Genomic DNA, 17,977 nt, shown 5'->3' on the forward strand with positions numbered 1-17,977 from the left:
CATCTCACGACTTCATGTAGTGAGTTGTAAAGAAAAACGATTTAGGACTGGGATTTGAACCTTTTAGTTTAGAGCCGAAATGTTACTCTGCTTCTGAAGCTTTTCACCCCTCCAGAGGTATTTAGGGGAAAACAGAGGTATTTTTGTTGTTTATGTCTTAAGGGCTTTGAAAGTGAAGGAGCCGACCTGAAATGGGATTCTCGCCTTCAAAGGTAGCCAGTGAAGGTTCTTCGGTATAGGAGTTATTGAGTTTTCTTAAAACAAGCATTCTTGCTTTGGCTGATTTCACTGTGTCTTCAATGTGTGTTTTCACGTTGAGGTTTTAGTAAATTAAATCCAAAAACAGAAATTTCACTTCTTCTGCCAGTTTGGGCAAAAAGCTATTTTTAGTTCCTCAGTCCAGTGTGTACTGCATTTTGGGTAGTGTTTCTGAGTAATAAGTATGAATTCCATCTTTTTCAGAATTTACTTGGAAAGGCATTGGATAACATCCATTTTAGAATGTGTTGAAATCAGTTTTTTTTGGGGGGGGGGGGGGGAGGGGGAGTAATAATGTTGCCAGAGAAGCCAATATTCATTTATAGTTGGGATTAAACACAACAGCATATTGGTGGATGGTCGCATCAGACTCCTCCCTCAAGACTCGCAGCTGCTCAGTGTGCAAATAGAACAATGAGGGGACTCGTTTGGAGCCCTGTGGGACTCCAAAGGGTCAGACGAGGAGTTTCCCATTCTCACCAGCTGTTTGCGGTCGTTGACGTAGAAAATGAACTGTCTTAGAAATGAGAGCTCCTCTCTTGCAACAAGAGCGTCTCTTCACTCCCAGCAAAAATGCTCAGTTTTGACCAAAATGGGTATACCATATTTCTTGAGTGAAATAGTGCTAATTGTAGTGTCAATAGACTTTAGTTCCCTTGTGATTGATTTTTAATGCACTTGTACTTACTTCCCTGAAGTAGCGACCCGTTGGACCACTGGAGAAGGGGACACATTGCCCAGCTGTTTCTGGTCGCTGTGCCAGGGTATGATCTTGTGGACAAGTTTTTAGCACAAAGACAACGCCTCCCGCGCCATCTCTTGCCTTCATGTGATTCACTGCTCGGCTCTTCAGTGATGCTCTGGTCTGGCACCTTGATGTAGATATTAATTCCTTTTTAGGTCGAGCCTGGGCAGCGCATGCGCTGCTCTGCGAGACATGCTGTATTGAGGTACGGCATAGAAGCTCTGCCCATTTCCCGCCTATCTTTACAATTGACTCCTGCTACTGTCCTTGCAAAATCGTTCCTTTTAATTTGTGAATAGGCTTTGTAGTCCCTCCTTGTCTGCATTTGTAACTTCCCATAACCACTGGACTTTTTTCTTTTGCTGTTACATGGTCTGCTTTATAAGTCAGTGAGCACTATTTTCTTTAATGATCTTCCCCTATTCCACCCACGACATCGCAGCAGGCCGCCTGCTTTTATATTATTTGTATTTAAATTATATCGCGGTCCGCTTTAACTATAGCGGCCGCGCTTATTTAATTTACAGCGCGGTCCGCTTTAACGAATAGCTTATTTAATATACAGAGCGAGCCGCTTTCACTTTAGCGGCCGCACTACAGAACCTTTTAAATTAATTTAAAAAAATTCACTTCGGTCGAAAGTGCACCATAGGCACTTTAATGTTGCCCACACCCCTTTCTTTACACGCTGCTTGCTGTAACGTGAATAGGACGAGCAGCGTCTAAAGAAAGGGGCGCGACCACCATTGGAGTGGTCTTGCATTCGCAAGAGTTTGAGCTACAGGCATTAAAAAATGACAATGCATTTTATATATGTGTTGCTTTAAAAAACACATAAATAAAAGATATTGTCATTTACAATGCCAATATATTAAACGCTCGCAAATTCAAGAGCTATTGCATTGAAAATGCTAGTTTTCTCTGCTATTGGTATTGCTTGCCCTCTAGCTCTCTGAATACGTCACGTCCACTGTCGAAGCCTTAATGGAAGCCATTTAGGGCCTTCTCTCGACTGCTTCTGGTATGAACGTCTGCCTTTTCTGAAGACAGTGTTCTGTTTCAGGACCTTCTGATCCAGATTTGAGTCTAACCTGTTGCGCGATCCAATCGTGGCATGCACGGTCCTTGGATGTTCCCCTCCAGAGGATAGTCAGAAGAGTACCAGGTACCCCTTATCTCTTGAAGATCTGTTTTATTATGCAGCGAGTTATCTAGGTGCATATTTATCTCCTTTGTTATTTCCACCAAGAGAAATGAGCTGTGTATATAGTCATTTCTTGTTAAGGCTCCTGGTTTTATGGTATTTTTTTTTTTAACATTTCGGTCTGTATCCCTATTTAATTTTGGACCATTTTATTGGTATTTATCCTCATTTATTTTGTGTTTTGAGAATAAAAAGAGTCTTAAAATTGCAGATTTCCCCATTTATTTTACTGATAAACATGCATGTGTACTTTTATGCCTGTTGAGTTTTAGCAAATTAAGCTGCCAAATATAACAAAACACTACACCCACATGTAAATATTGCATTATATACAAATATATGTTAACTAATGCCTGTACTGTGAGAAGTTGGCCTGGTATATGCTGTCCACTAGTTATAGTGGGCACCTTGCACCAGTCCAAACCCTTATTGATGATTAGGTTAAAGACCACCTTTATTGAAAGCTATCTTAGTGGTAGCTATGGAGAGCAGCCTTCAGGCTAGGTCTCGAAGGAATGTAAAGCAGCTTGGTTTACCAGATTAGAACCTCTTGAATGACCAAATGAAAGGAGAACCACACAAGGTGTATATATAAAATATATGTATTTATTACTAAACACTCTCTACTAACCTCTTTATGAGATTAGAGAACAAGATACACAATATTAAAACACTAGAACAACAGTAAATAGCACAAATACACAGCAGACTCCAGGGGGAGACCAAACCATATACTAAGAGTGGTATAACAACCACGACTTGATTAGACACAGTGTCTAGAGCACGTAGAATCGCTGGAACCTCAAGGAACCATCCAAGGTAGTGACACAGGGGACCCACAGGTGACGCGCCCAGTGTGAGAACACAGTTGCGAGCTCCGTACAACTCTATGGGAAAGTCGTGGTTGGAATTTGGAATTAAGGACACTTAGGAGAGGACTTCAAGCAAACCCTTTGAAACATAGAAGGTTCTAAGGCCAGCACCCTTGAGAGTACCGAGGTACCCATATTACTTATCCCAGGAGAGCCGGGTGCATAGGGGTCAAGTGGTGTCGGAAACACTCGTTGTTTTCAATGGCGTGATGCAAAGAAGTGCTGCTGCTGGGAAGATGAGAAGTGTCCGGTGGGATCCAAGCCTGGATCAGAGCTGAGAAGAACCTGAAAGCAGAGGGGACAGAGTCTGGGTCACTTCAGGGTGACCAGGGACTCGGTAGACGAATGCCCACCGATGTCAGGTGTTTCAGGTGAGAAGAGGTGAAGCTTGACTCTTCAGCCGCGGGGACCCACGAAGGATGTTGAGTGCTGGGGGGCCTGTGTCCGGATTGGAGACCAACAAACCTTGGCAACTGCAACCCATGCAGTCAGAGAAAAGATGCTTCGGTGAGGACCAGCAAGGTCCAGGGGACTCCTCAAGCGATGGAGAACCAGGGCACGTCTCGAGCAACCAGGAAAGCCCACTGAAAGTTAAAGTTACCTTCACAGGGACCCACAGGTTGACGGACCAGGGATCGCAAAGGGACCTCGAGCTGAATCACAAAATACCAACCCACAGAACACCGTGGAGTGTAGGCCGGTAATCTTTGGTGGAAACACTGCTCGGGGTCAGGACTACAAGTAGCCCAAAGCACAGCCTCAGGTTTCGACGAGGGGAGAACTCCTTTACTCCAAGGGAGATTCTTCAGTTATCCAACGAAGTGTAGATAATCGAAGTACTTGGTTTCTGTAGCAGAGTTTCGTCCAGGTAAATCTAAAGTCCTGTAGCCAGGGGTTCCTACTTTATACCCAAGGAAGGGGTGGGACAAACTCTGGGGACCCACCTATGGGAGGGTCAGGACAGAGGGGTGGCGACAGTCATGTCCTTTGTCCAGTTTCGCGCTAGAGCAGTAGCAAATGGCTCCTGCAACCGGTTTGAGCTGGACTATGCACAGGGACACCAAATGTGCCCCCAGTGCAGACATCAAAGCACTCTTGGAGTGCGCCCACCCAGCCCCAATACACTAAAGCCTGTCTGGGAGGTGGTCACACCTCCCTGTGACAGGAAACCTATTGTCCAGCCCTCCCGTTGCCGGAGTTTCGTCTAGCAGCAGGAGGGCCGACTCATGTCTGTGGCTGGCAGATTCCATTTTGTGATGCCAGGGTCAGGAAAGCTGGTACCGGTCGTACTGGTGCAGTCATATTTCTCCCTCTAGCTCTCTTGAGATCTCATGCATTTACTCTGGTGTTTTGAATAGGGAGAGATTAATTGAAATTGATTAATAACCGGAAAGGTGTGAGATATTGCTAGGAAGGGCTGACTTGTGCCTGTTATTGGGATTAATTGGATAATAAAGAGCGAAGAGTGTGGAAAGAGTAAGATGATCAACTAATTTTCCCTTTTCTGAAACACACTACTTAATCGACTTGCTCGTTCTTTTGTAAAGGCCTCTGTAACATTACACTGCAAGTGAAATTTGGAGCAAATGAGTGCAGTGGTGTCATGTGAGGACTCCCATTCCTAAATGGGATATATATTTTTGGACTCCGCATCACCCCATATTTTGAAACCTATTTACTACAACTTTCCACAGTAATTGCACAAATGTCTATTTCTTAAAAGGGGATCATTTCCCGAGAAATTGCGAAGTTATGGGGTAGAGGAAGAGATCTTTCGTACTAGGCCTTCTATGTAAATAGTGCTCCAAATATGGTTTTGTAGCAGGATAACGTTTAGGAGTCCGGTGTAAAATGATCTCTTCGAAGTTTAAAACAATTCTTATCTTAATTGTCATTCCTTATCGGAGTATTTTAAGTGGATAAATTGACAAATTTATCATTAAACCATTGCTATTTGTTTTAATGTAAGAAATTCTTTCTTTGTAGCTGAAAATTTACCTATATGAAACTTTATATTTTCTCCTTTATGGCCAACTTCAAACCAGGGAGGGCAGCAACTATTGTATTGAATCTCCTCTGAAATATTACTGTTGATACTACTGATCTAGATGGACTTCTAGAGCATCTGGGGGCTTAGATGTCCAGTACTGTACTCTTTGCCTTGGTACAAAAATAGGTTATTACACTCCTTATTGGCTGGGTTGCATGTAAACTTAACTATGGACCCATATGCTAGAAATAATAAAAGAAGGGTGGTGTATTTAATACTTTAATTACTCTCAGCCACTGTAATTGCTGTGGAAGCTTTTCAAGGTAATAATTTGTGCTCCATGCCTCTACAGACAAGGACCAACATTTCACAATCAATCTTCGCCCAGCCTAAAAGGGGCAGTCCACTGAACTGCTTGGCCTTGTCCCATATTTTGGCCTGGTTGCACCTAATCAGTAAGGATCAACCTGAGTCTTAATGGCACAGTGAGCTACAGGGACTCTATCTGCACCGTCTTGATGATGCCCAACAAGACCAAATCTGGCCTGGGGTAGCGTGTGTTTCCATTCCGAGGGGACGTGGTCTAGCGGTTCTGACAGGACTGTTCAAAATGGAGCAAGATAAAGGGAGATTTGCATATGGTTGGGTCTCTTCTGTAATAGCATAGATGAAATGGAATGGGCTCAGCGGAATTACCAGTGGTTCAAAATAATTAAGGAATTTTTAGCCATCATTGCTATTTGTTATGAATCACGTCTACAATAGGTATAGAGAATGCACTCGGATCAGAAATAAAACACACACCTAATTGCCCACCCACCCACCATCCTCCTACCCAACGCCCAGTGAAGCATCATGATGAGATTGTGGACGTGTTTATCATTTTTATTGAGAATTAAACTGGTATTGTCTGCTATTCACTGTCTGTGCCGGTTCGGGTTGTATTTGCACAGATGCTGCAGTGATGCATGCATTTGGTTAATTAAGACTTTGCTCAGATATAAGCATGGGTCTCACACACCACGTAAAACACAGATGGAGGCAAAACAGGCACGGTGTATAAAGTACCATATCGGAATAGTGTGCAGGAAGAAAGGTGATGGAAACAGACCTGCCATGATTGGGTTGAATAGGAGAGAGCTGCCATGTAGAGAGAACCCCAGGTACCCAGAGGGGTAGTGCCATTTCTGGAGGCTATGGGGACAAAGCAGTTCTTAATTTCTAAATAAATAAGTACCGGGACTCTCGTCACCACTGCAACTTGCACTACAGCTTGCACTACAACTTGCCCCTGCCATGCTGCCAATGATGGTAACATTACAACAAACAAATGATGGACGGAATGCTGACAATGCAGACATTCTCCCCCAGTCAAGAGATCTGTCCATCAATTGTTATTTTTGCATTTGTCACCCCGAGTGGGAAGGGTTTGCTCAGACGTGAGTCCCTTGCTCTCCATGCCACTGGAATCAAGCTATCCTGGCTGACGAGGGCTGAAAGACCGAAACCGGTCCTAGGATGCTTGTTTCCAGTCCAGGGAGGACCTGGCTTGGCAGTTCGGGCTGGACTGTTCCCATGGGGCACAGGGTCAAGACTGATTTGCATATGGCTGGGTTCAAACTGGAATGGCATGGTGAGCAAAAAAACGATGGATTTAGGCCCAGATCTCTGTACTGGGGTGAATGTATGACATTGTTCTGCATTCTGTCCATCAATTGTTATTTTTGCATTTGTCACCCCGAGTGGGAAGGGTATGCTCAGACGTGAGTCCCTTGCTCTCCATGCCACTGGAATCAAGCTATCCTGGCTGACGAGGGCTGAAAGCCCGAAACCGGTCCTAGGATGCTTGTTTCCAGTCCAGGGAGGACCTGGCTTGGCAGTTCGGGCTGGACTGTTCCCATGGGGCACAGGGTCAAGACTGATTTGCATATGGCTGGGTTCAAACTGGAATGGCATGGTGAGCAAAAAAACGATGGATTTAGGCCCAGATCTCTGTACTGGGGTGAATGTATGACATTGTTCTGCATTCTGTCCATCAATTGTTATTTTTGCATTTGCCAATGATGGTAACAGCACAACTTCTAACCATCACACCTACATGTGTGACACTTCAGACTATTGCAGGCCCCCAAAGCTATAAGATTGGCTTGGCCGGCAGGTAATAGTAATTTTTAATGTATATTGGATTAATAATTGACTGTTGTTGTGGTCCTCTTTAAATTAGCCAGACAGCGCTACCTTGTGGCAGAGTGTCACAAGCGCCGGTATTGACAATTAAGTGCTAGTGCCAAGCAGCCAGAACTACCAGCTCAAATTAGGCACTGGGACAAAGACCCAGAGAGCTGCCATGCAGGGTCATCCCAGAAACCTAGAGGTGAAGTACCAAAGCTGGGAGTGATGGTATATAAAGACCAAGAGACTTGCGATGTTGGGTGAACTCTATGCCCCAGATGTGAAGTGCTGAAAGTGGAGCCGATGGTGAGCTGTAATACAGAGTGAAGTCTGGGTGTCTGGATGGGGGGGTGCCACTGCTGGGGAACGAAGACCAAGAGAGCAGTCCTGCAGAGTGAAACCAAGATATCCAGAGTGGGGGGTGTCATTATTGATAGCCTCAGAGTAATGCTTTGGTTCATAGAACTAAGATATACAAGAGGAAATTGCCACAGAAACCCATTGTCAAGTCCTCTGGTATTTCCCAGGCTTCTTCCTGCACCAGTCTTGTTAATTGGCTTTACAATCGGGGACCTTTTAGGATATACCGAGAGGAGGGTAGCAGCTTGAACAGCTCTCCGGTACTGGAGGAGATGGAAGCACAAGTCCCAAACTAGTTTAGCTCTTAGACATAATTAAACCTGGCATATTCCCAGGTCAAACACTGTATCTTGGCAGGACCTTTGTCGATCATACTTCCATAGATAGTAAAGAACAGCTTAGGCTGGCACAATACATACCTAAGTACTGCCAAGGCAGACGTGGCAGCCTCCACTGCATACGCTGTAACTTGCCTTGGGAAGGAAAATGACTATCAACCTGGCCAAAGTCCTGAATTTAAGACTCCTAAGAGAGATATATATGTCAGGACTGAGCATAATTTCCTTTTTCCCACTTCTCACTGAGGTGGTGTTCAGTCGTGGTACTGACCAAGTATTTAAAGACAAAAAGTTTTTGCAGATCATAGGTTGTGTGAAAGAGTTTGAATATGCTATAACATTAAAGGAAGAAGTCATACCTGTGTTTTTAAAAAGTTAGACCCATACCACTTTCTATTCATGATGAGTTGAACAGTCTATTGGAGAAACTTTGCAAAAAGCATATTAAAGAACCCCCATTCAAGGAAGGCCTGGTCCCGGGGAATGATGTCCCAAATCAGTCCAGGGAAGAGAGGCCATGCGGTCCCCTCCCCTAATAAATAAATAAATCATTTTGTTTTTAAAAAGGGCCGGCAAGTCGCCGGAGGCCCCGACCCCTTTCTCCACCATTCTGCAAACGTGCCTCCTGGCACCCTTCTAGTTGAGGGATGAAGTCCCCCTTGGCTCCAGGGGGTCCTTGGGTGCCAACTAGCCCTCATGTTACCTCCAGTAAGTCCCACACAGATGGATTTCTGAGAGGTCTACAGAGGCCACGCCCCTTTTCTCCACCACTCTGCAAACGCGCCTCCTGGCACATTGCTGGTCGGGGTATGTAGTCCCCTTAAATGCTGAAGGCTCTTGGGGGCCAAAAAGCTTGCTTGTTATGTCCAGTAAGTGCCACATACCATAATTGCTGAGAGGACTGCGGGTGCCGCCCCCCTTTCTCCAGCACTCTGGAAACACACCTCCTGTCGCACTGCTGGTTGAGGGGAGAAGTTCCCTTGGATGCTGAGGGTCCTTGATGGCCAACAAGCCCTCCTGTTACCTCCATTAAGTCCCACAGACCGCAATTGCTGAGAGGACTTTGGAGGCCATGCCCCCTTTCTCCACCACTCTGCAAATGCACCTCCCTGCGCACTGCTGGTTGGGGGATGAAGTCCCCTTGGCTCTAGAGTGTTCTTAGGGGCCAACAAGCCCTCCTGTTATTTCCAGTAAGTCCTACAAAGCAGGATGCCTGAGCGCTGGTTGGAGGCCCGCTCCCTTTCTCCACCACTCTGCAAACGCGACTGTTAGTTAAAAACCTTAGAAATTCACTTAAATAAACCCAAAGGTTACTGGGTCGTTATAGTTAGGAAATAGAATTAAAAAACCCTTAGAAATTCACCGAAAAAAACAAAGGTCATTGGGATGTTCTAGTTAGGCTCAGATTTCACTCATACACAACCATAGCAATTCAGCAGTTCTAGTTACCTGAGCTAAGAATAACTTATTGGATTAGCCCCTTTATTATAGTGGTTCAAAATATGGTCATCCCCAGAGGCTGGATTGATCACAACTTGTATTTCCGATGGTATGTTATTAGATGAGGTGGACCAAAGACAATGGTTACGGTATTTGAAGGTCACCTTTGACAGCCTGTGTCTTTTTGATCTTTATAAATCCCCTCATACAATTGGCCCCATTCATAAATCACACGTTGAAGAACTGTTCTTGGAGCACAGTATTAATTATGCTCAAGTCTCAACAACCCGTGGCATAGAGCCCTACATGAGGTGGAATATATCTTCTACACACCGCCATTGTCTGACCATGTTTAGAATCTGCACTTTAAATTTGCTTTTCCTTTTCCGGATACATGGTGTCACATTCTTTCTGTGTGTGTGATAATACCTCGACCCAAAGCACCAGCCATTTATTTCTGATTTGCCCTTTGTATCAAGAGCTAAGACACCGTTTTCTGGCGCCGTTTGCCATGCAAGGCCAATGTGAGACCATACAAGCATGGTCTAAATTGTTTGCAGTCTCGAAGTTCACTTGAAATTCGTTTTGCGGTTTTAAATTTTATAAAATCAGTCCCATATTAGGAGGAGATATACATTTGAATGGTTATTCCCTTAAGTTTTGGCTATGATTTAGCGCACCTCCTTTGGATTCTTTTATCAAAATTGTTACATGATAAACGGATACTGTATATGAATTTTGTATAAGATGACATTTTTAAGTTATGTTTTACTATCTTATGTGTGCTTTTATGGCCTTCGGTCAAATAAAGTGTACTTTGACCCGAAGTGAGGTGCTCACCCTAATATCACCAGTGTGTAGAAAATTGTGTTTTGCTGAGTGAGTGTGGGCATTACAGAAGGATGTCTTTATATATCACAGCCTCCCTTTTAGGAAAAGGAACAGGGCTTTGCCAGAACTGTGGGTAAAGAGCTCGCGGCTTACCTGTGTGTGTGTCACCTGCCAGCCATGACTTCAAATTCCAATTAACTTAGGTAATATTAATAATGCCTGTTTACAGTGCTTACAAATGGCCAAAACTACGGTATGTTCAGTGTGTATTATAATGACTGTAACTTGTCTTTCACGTATTCAGTGGTATTCTTTGGCTGCAATTTTAAGTTCCAGTTTGTTTCTTCAATAATCGGTTTTGGAACTTCTGTTACTATTAGTAGAACTTTTCTTTTTTAAAACATATAGTACATGTACCTTCTCGCGCTCTGCGCTCTTCTCACGGAGGTCTACTTTTGGTCCCTAGGGTCAGAAAGGCTCGCATGGGTGGACGCTCTTTTCGCCATTTGGCAGCGAAGCGCTGGAACACCCTGCCTCTTAATCTCCGCCTAGACCCTTCGGAATCCAGCTTCCGGAAGAACTTAAAAACACACCTTTTTTCAAGATAGTCGAGCCTACTCCTCTCTGCTGCTCTGAGTCTTTCAGCTGTAGCGCGGGGACACGCTTCCTAGCGTAACCAAGCGCTTTATAAACCTCCCTAATAATAATAATAAGCAACAGGTTGTGGTAGCACCCTCTATGGGCATACTCACACTTGTTATTAGGCACGTCCCAGGCTTTCTGGTCTATGTAGTCTTGAAAAATTCACAGTTTTCTACTGTTCAAGCAAAATGTGCAGGGTTCTATGTCAAACAGTCTTTGTAAAATCCTTTCTCTTTCAGTACATTTTTGTAGTCTCAGTACTGCTCAGAAATGTAGGGACATCTTTGTCACTGGACATGTTTCTCACTGGAATTCTTCAAGAAAGCCTAGTGGAAAATTCAGATGCGAAGGTGCTTGTGTCTACTCCTATCGTCAGTTTTGGTGCAAACACTAGCCAGGATGCAGGAGGTCTGAGATCTCTTTATATTAAAACGCCATATATTATGGTAGCAGACAGTATTAGCTTGCATACTGTCACTTGCTGTTCACTAGACACACCTGCGAGCCTTCTCACATATTGTGGTTATTGTGCACTTGAAACTAGCACACTTCAATACTGCTCAAGCAACTCGTGTTGTGATCAGTGGTTCCAGTTTCTATTTTGCTTGGGGCACTTAAAGGAATGTTTGTATCCGAGAATAAGGTTAGGTTAGACTTCCACTTAGGAGCATCTTAAACCCAATCAGTGAAGACTTACAGCATGGCAGACACGAGCCAGAAATACACCCTTCGGTCCAAGCTTGATCCTAGAGCACCAAGTAGTGAAGGTGAATGGTAGAAAAGGAACAAGGTGAGCAACGGAGGGTTTGTGCGTATGGCTATATATCTAGCCGGCGCGATGGAACAGTGTGGTATACATCAGCCAGTAAACAGGAGTTCAAATGTAGGGAAGGACAACTCCGTCCCTCCATCCCCTTTTGAACTTGGTAAATTGAATACTATTACATTTGGCATTATTACCGTTTATTTACAAGGCTCTGAAAGGGTAGAAATAAGACGCCTTACATAAAAGTACAAGTTGTCATTATTAAAATGTAAATCAATGGGCATGAAGGGGAAAGGAACCAACTTAAGTCACCCACACAGTCCAGTTGAGAAGCAAAGTGAAATCGACTTCAGGGCAGTCCCTTTACCTCGTTGTTAATCAACCAGGAAGTCGGTGTCGGGTCCAGCTTAAATTTTGACACGGTGTGTCGATGGGACATGTCTGACGCCAGGAAGTCAGTGGCAAAACTAGGATTAAACTGGAGCACAGGAAGGAGAGAAGACTAACCTGCAGCCTCCTTGGGAGTCAGGGACAAGGTTGGACTGAGAGACATGAAGGTCAGTGGGCTTCCCAGGTCACATTGTTCTTTCAGGCAGAAGTGAGGTACATTGACCTGAGGTCATATCAAGGTCAACATCTTCCACGAGGAAACACATTTGTAGCCAGTAAAGTGAGGAATATTGAGGTACGGGGGCTCTGCCTACCATCCCAAGGAGGAATGATGAGTGATCCAGGCCTGAAAGGCCTTCTCTAACTCTGCCCCCTTTCTCTCCCCACAGGTGGCCATGGTGGAGGTGCAGTTGGTAGATACCTACGACTACCCGGCTGGCCTGCTCATCGCTTTTAGTGTATGCACCACCGTCCTTGTGGCTGTCCATCTGTTCGCCCTGATGATAAGCACCTGCATTTTACCCAACATCGAGGCAGTCAGCAACATCCACAACCTCAACTCTGTGAACGAGTCACCTCATGAGCGCATGCACCACTACGTGGAGTTGGCCTGGGGCTTCTCTACTGCCTTGGGCATCCTGCTCTTCCTTGCTGAGGTGGTGCTCCTCTGCTGGGTCAAGTTTCTTCCTGTGGGGGCCACCATGACCAATGGCACTGCTGCTGACCAAGGAGGTGCTGGGAATGGCCAGGGTCTGCAGGCTGCCATCACCTCTACTGTCATCATGGTGCCTGTTGGGATCATCTTTGTGGTTTTCGCCATCCATTTCTACCGCTCACTGGTGGGCCACAAATCTGAACGCCACATGGAGGATATAGAAGCTCTTCACAAAATCAAGTACCAGCTGGACGGGGCTGATGCCACATTGCACACTGTGTGATGCGCGACGAGTGGTACTCAATGTACACTTTCGATATTTTTCAGTGAAGGTGTGTAAGGTGGCACACCAAGGCTACAGCAGCTTGTTCTTGTTGGCAAATTACTGATTTGGTGGAAAGTCTACAGTTCTTTTAGTTGGTAATCGAAAGGAACATTCTGTGAAAGCAGTAGTGTTCGTGCCTTGTTGTGTATCAGTGGTGGAGCAAAAATTGTGCTGCAGCTCATATTTAGTGGGAGAAGAAACAGTTACTGAGTGTCCTAATTATTATTATTATTTTTTGGTTTTGCTGCTTTATCCAAAGGATTGCCATTTAAAGGACGCAGAACGTACGTAAAGGTACCTGGTCCCTAGGGAGTCCCAAGAGATGGTGTGCAATAGCTCTTTTTTTTGTTGGGAACTCTCCAGCTGGCAACTAACTAAAGTTAAAAAAAAAAAATACGGAAGCAGTGTGTCTACAAGTTACTTAAATAAAATACGTGAGGGAACCTTGGAGCACTTGAAGCATGAAAGGTGTCATTGGTCTTGGGCTTGCAACCATCTTTTGACATTATTAGCATTTGTTTGCCAAAATCTGAAAGACTGTTCTGGAAAAGGATTAGAATGTTAGAAGGGAATCTTGGTAGTGTGCAAAGCGCAAAAGGTGGTGCTCAAGCGTGATCTGCTTCATTGTGACTGAGAGACAATTGACTGGGGGCCATCTTTGTTACCTTTTGTTGATCACCCAAACTAGGGTTGCAGAATGGGATTATAGCTTCTAAAAGGACACAGTCAAATGGCTGCACCACAAAAGGTGGTACAAACCGCATGTTACAGCTTTTTATTAACGAAAAGTGACTAACTTAGCGGGTCACCTTCAAATTTGTTTTATTGTTTATTATTAATTCAATGGAATGCTCCAGAAAGACAGTAGAAGAAGGGCCTCACATCTCTCTGTTTCTGGAAATCAACAAGCTTGAGTGATGCTTTTAGTTTTTTTTGTTTTTTTGGTTAATTATAACATGGAATGTTCCAGAAATGTGGTGTTACAACATGGCCAAACACCTTGGCATAACAATGACATTCATTAAGTAGAAGTCGACTCCTGAGGCTGTTGGAGAGACAGAGTTTGAGAACTACCGGATCACAGAGGCTGCACCGTGTCTGTGCTGAGACTTTTAGATGCATCATATAACGGTTGTGCTCCTTGGACCCGGTACTCCTTCCTCTATGTGCCCTATAGCCTCCTCAGGCCCACTGAATTCTGGATTTTGTTCTGTTTTTTACCACAAACTTTAGGATCATTTGTTTAGTTTTTAGCACAAATACTTGAGTATTTCAAACCAGTTGAAAATGTTAGTGCCCCGCATCAGAAGGGGGTCGGGTCCCACAACATATTGTTCTTCATCATGTGTGCCTTACTGTTACAGTATCCTACATTGTCATCCAGTATGCGGCCATTACTTCACCCGCCCAGCCACACAGGAGTCCCTTTTCTGTGGTGCCTGCAACAAGAGCCCCACCTTGATGGCAGATCCAAATGGAAATAATCCAATAATGTCTCTCCATAGACATGTTCTTCAGTCCTGCATTAGTCTACACTGCACAAGGTCTGCCATTTCTTGAACACAGAGTAATTTCAATGTGCCTTTCGTACTTGGCTCACCCAAACCTCAAAGACTACCTCTTTGAACATGCAGAGTGCTGTACTTATTCAGCTCAGTTGTGTCTCCTCCACTGTGCCTGTCCCCTATCCCCACTTCTCTTCTCCAAGTTTTTTCCCCTGAATTAGAAGACTTTGGAAGTTTTACATGAGCACTCAGCCCCATTGCCCTCTCTAGAGCCCAGCCGTCTTGGTCCAGTTATCTAAATTTGTCTGACCACAGGGTCCTTTTTCTTACATTTGTATGAAGTTAGGATAGGTGAGCGCTGCTTCGTAGAGAAACCAAGCTTTACAATCGAAACACCTAAAACAATGTCAAATTGGCATATCTATACTGATACAATATTCTTCCTGATCCCTTTTTCGATGAGGCATGTAACAGTGTAGATCTCAGGGTTCATTGCCACATATTCTGAAAGTACTTCTGAAAGTAGCTCAGTTCAGAGCAGTCTCGACTAACATTGCATTTGTGTCACAACATATATACGGTGCCACAGTACCTTACTCCGTCTTTTTGAAATGTAGCCTATTAGTGTAGTGGCTTTGACGAGGAGGCAGAAGTCGCTCAGGAATTTTCAAGTAGGGAGTTAAAAGGTAGGCTCACTAAGAGCAGACAAGCGCCCCGGTCCCTAAAGCACTCCTTTGAAGGAAGGAGCGCTGGACGTCTTGGTGCAATGTTCTTGTGTCCTCTTGCCCAGAGGAAACGGTGAGCTCCATCCCTTCGTGTGAGGTTTTTCTGAGACCTCCATGCCTAGACAGGCAGATGCACTAGACCTGTGGGGCAATATCTTCTTAACATCTCTGAAAGTGGTGGTTCCTAAGAGAGCATGGGATCATGGGTTAGTGAATGGGATGCACCTTTTCATTGGACCTTGGATACTGGATCCAGCTAGAACAAAGCATCAGGACCTGCAACCTCTAAATGTTGTCGAAAGAATATGGTGCAGGAGATCCTTGGTCTGGAATTGCCGCGTGTGTGAAAAGCAGATTCCAGTCTACATCACTCTATTTCAAAAAGGTCATCTTAATGGGTGAAAGGAATGTGGGTACTTAAACTTTGTGCCTAATGTGTGGTCGTAGTGGTGAAAAACTCTGAACAGCTATGGGAATCAATTTCAGGTCCACCCACCGTGTCACGGGGCACTTCCAGACTAGAACGTGGAAGCCCAGAATGTAGGGTGGCCTTAGGGTGTTAACAACACAACCTTGAGATAACCTATAGTGCTTTCTTGCCCATATAAACAATATAGCAGTGCTGCTCTTAGATTGATGAATACTTTACTTATTTACGGACCGCTCCAAAAATAACAAACGGCCTGTGCCAAGCCGTGGAAGAGCGAGGAGTATAACCAAGGTCGATATAGTTATATGATTGTGTGGCTTAGACAAATTCTGCATAACTAGGGATTTTTCTGTGGTTGCCATTATCTGCTATACCACTTGCGGATTTCAGCCAAACTATGTATTTTTCTAGCTTCAGTGGATCAAATGTCACAAAAATGTTGGCCATTAAATGCTGCTCCTGGGTCTCTTCCAAAATTACCTATGGGACGTCCACATGGCAATGGCTCTATTCACATTTTGAAAGCGTTTCAACCTGTCTCCAGGTGGTGTAAATGTCCCTAATGTAATTTTGATCGATTAGGGAAATGCTTTTGTGCTTTGTATTTGTCTCTGCATGTATTAATACATTTAAAGCATGGAGAGGCGAACTGTTATGTGTTCTTTAAATCCCCTATAGAAAACAATAACTGAGTTTCTAAGTTAAGGTCAAACGAATTACAAATGTGAAGAAAAACATCAAACGTGAAAAGCTATCTTTTGAGGTAATTGCTCCCAAAATGGGCTGATATCGAAGTTTACATTTAGTAAATTATTTTCTTCATTTACGTGCAGAGGTTTTGTTTCACTGTATAAACAATTCCTATATACACAAAGTGCTCCTCTGACAACTGTTTTTGAAGGCAGTCGAAATTTAGAACAGCCCTATATATTGTATATAGCTTCTATACTATGCTGTCTGCAGTTTTAAAGTGTCTCTTTCAGGCACACTCACAGAATACTATTCAAGCGCTATACTGTTCAGCAAAGATTTTCTGGTTACAAAGTAGTGCTTCCAGCAGCTAAATAATGTGAATACCTAAAGAAACTAAAAAAATGACCTCCAGAAAAGGTATTTTTAAACACTGTTGTGTTGTTAAACTTATTGCAAGAATTCTGTACGTGTTAGTAAAAAGACGTGTCCTTGTTATCTTCTTATTGTATATACGTTTTCATTAAAAAAAACTCCATATTTTCTTAAATATTTGTATTTGTTTTGTATCCGTGCAAAGGTGACCTAATACCTAGAAGATAATATTTCCTATTTTGCCATATAAATTACTTTTTCCCACATATTACTCCACATAATTTCCATTTCCGTGCCATTGAATCCTGCCAAGCTAGCGCTAAAATTGAGTTCTGCACAGCAACATAATTCAAGTGACCCAGAGTATTGCTATGAATCAGTTGAATATAAGAAGTTGGCCCTTCTTCCTTTGGCTCTCACCCAAGGTCTTAATTGGGCAGTCTATACCGACCTCGACTACTGGCCCTCAAAACTTCAAAGTGTTGAATTTATAGAAGGATCAAGGGTTGTTGGGGTTAAGGAGAGGTACTCCCATGGCTCTGCACTATTACAACCTGCCTGGCCAGTAACCGGAATGGGCCTACCCTTTCAACCACTTTGATTGGGGGAGAACAATAAGCTTGTTAATTACTGATGTTGCTATTTAATGTCAATAACATCAAAAAAAATGCAGAGATTACAGCTTTTATACAATTATGTTAGTGCATCTTAATTTTTACGTTATATTTCTGAGAAGAAAATGAAAGCCAGTTGAAAAAGAGATGATTAAACCAATACTGTTTCCTGGATCATGTCCCCTGCTCCTTCAGGGCTGTCCGGACAGGAAGTTTGTATTTATACATACAGAGAGAAAAATAAACAGACACATTATAGACCACAGTTCGTACAAAAATATAAAAACCAGAGGAATATAGTTCTAGTGCTTCCACAAAAAAATAATTTCTGTTATAATTATACATAACCAAAAAAGGTTTATTTCTAGAAACTTTCAGAATTTCCTTTCAGCTTAGGCTTGGGGTGCATTTCATTTCATCTATGTACAAAGCCCAAATTGCCTCAAGGGGACACACAAGCCATGGGGTCACAAAGCAGCTATTCATTATTTAACCCCTTCAGTGCCCCGCCCTTTCCCCCTCCTGTGCCGGGCATTGTATTAGCGGGCGGGGGCCATGACGAGATAGTCTCGTCATGGGCACAGCGCAACCGCGCTCCATGACGAGACTATCTCGTCATGGGCATAGAAGAGGTTAAAGCGAGCTTTACT

At 43.8% G+C, this 17,977-nt stretch overlaps 1 protein-coding gene across 1 annotated transcript in view; it reads left to right on the plus strand.

Annotated features, from left to right (window-relative positions):
* Positions 1-16,888, plus strand: part of ORAI3 (ORAI calcium release-activated calcium modulator 3) — a 28,099-nt gene extending 11,211 nt beyond the window's left edge. The window contains exon 2 of the mRNA XM_085618740.1: positions 12,398-16,888. Within this exon, the coding sequence (XP_085474866.1) occupies positions 12,398-12,946 (549 nt within the window). The 3' untranslated portion in view covers positions 12,947-16,888. The remainder of the gene's footprint in view (positions 1-12,397) is intronic.
* The last annotated feature ends 1,089 nt before the right edge of the window (positions 16,889-17,977 follow it).

Source organism: Triturus cristatus, chromosome 7 (assembly GCF_964204655.1).
Source record: "Triturus cristatus chromosome 7, aTriCri1.1, whole genome shotgun sequence".
Classification (NCBI taxonomy): Eukaryota; Metazoa; Chordata; class Amphibia; order Caudata; family Salamandridae; genus Triturus; species Triturus cristatus.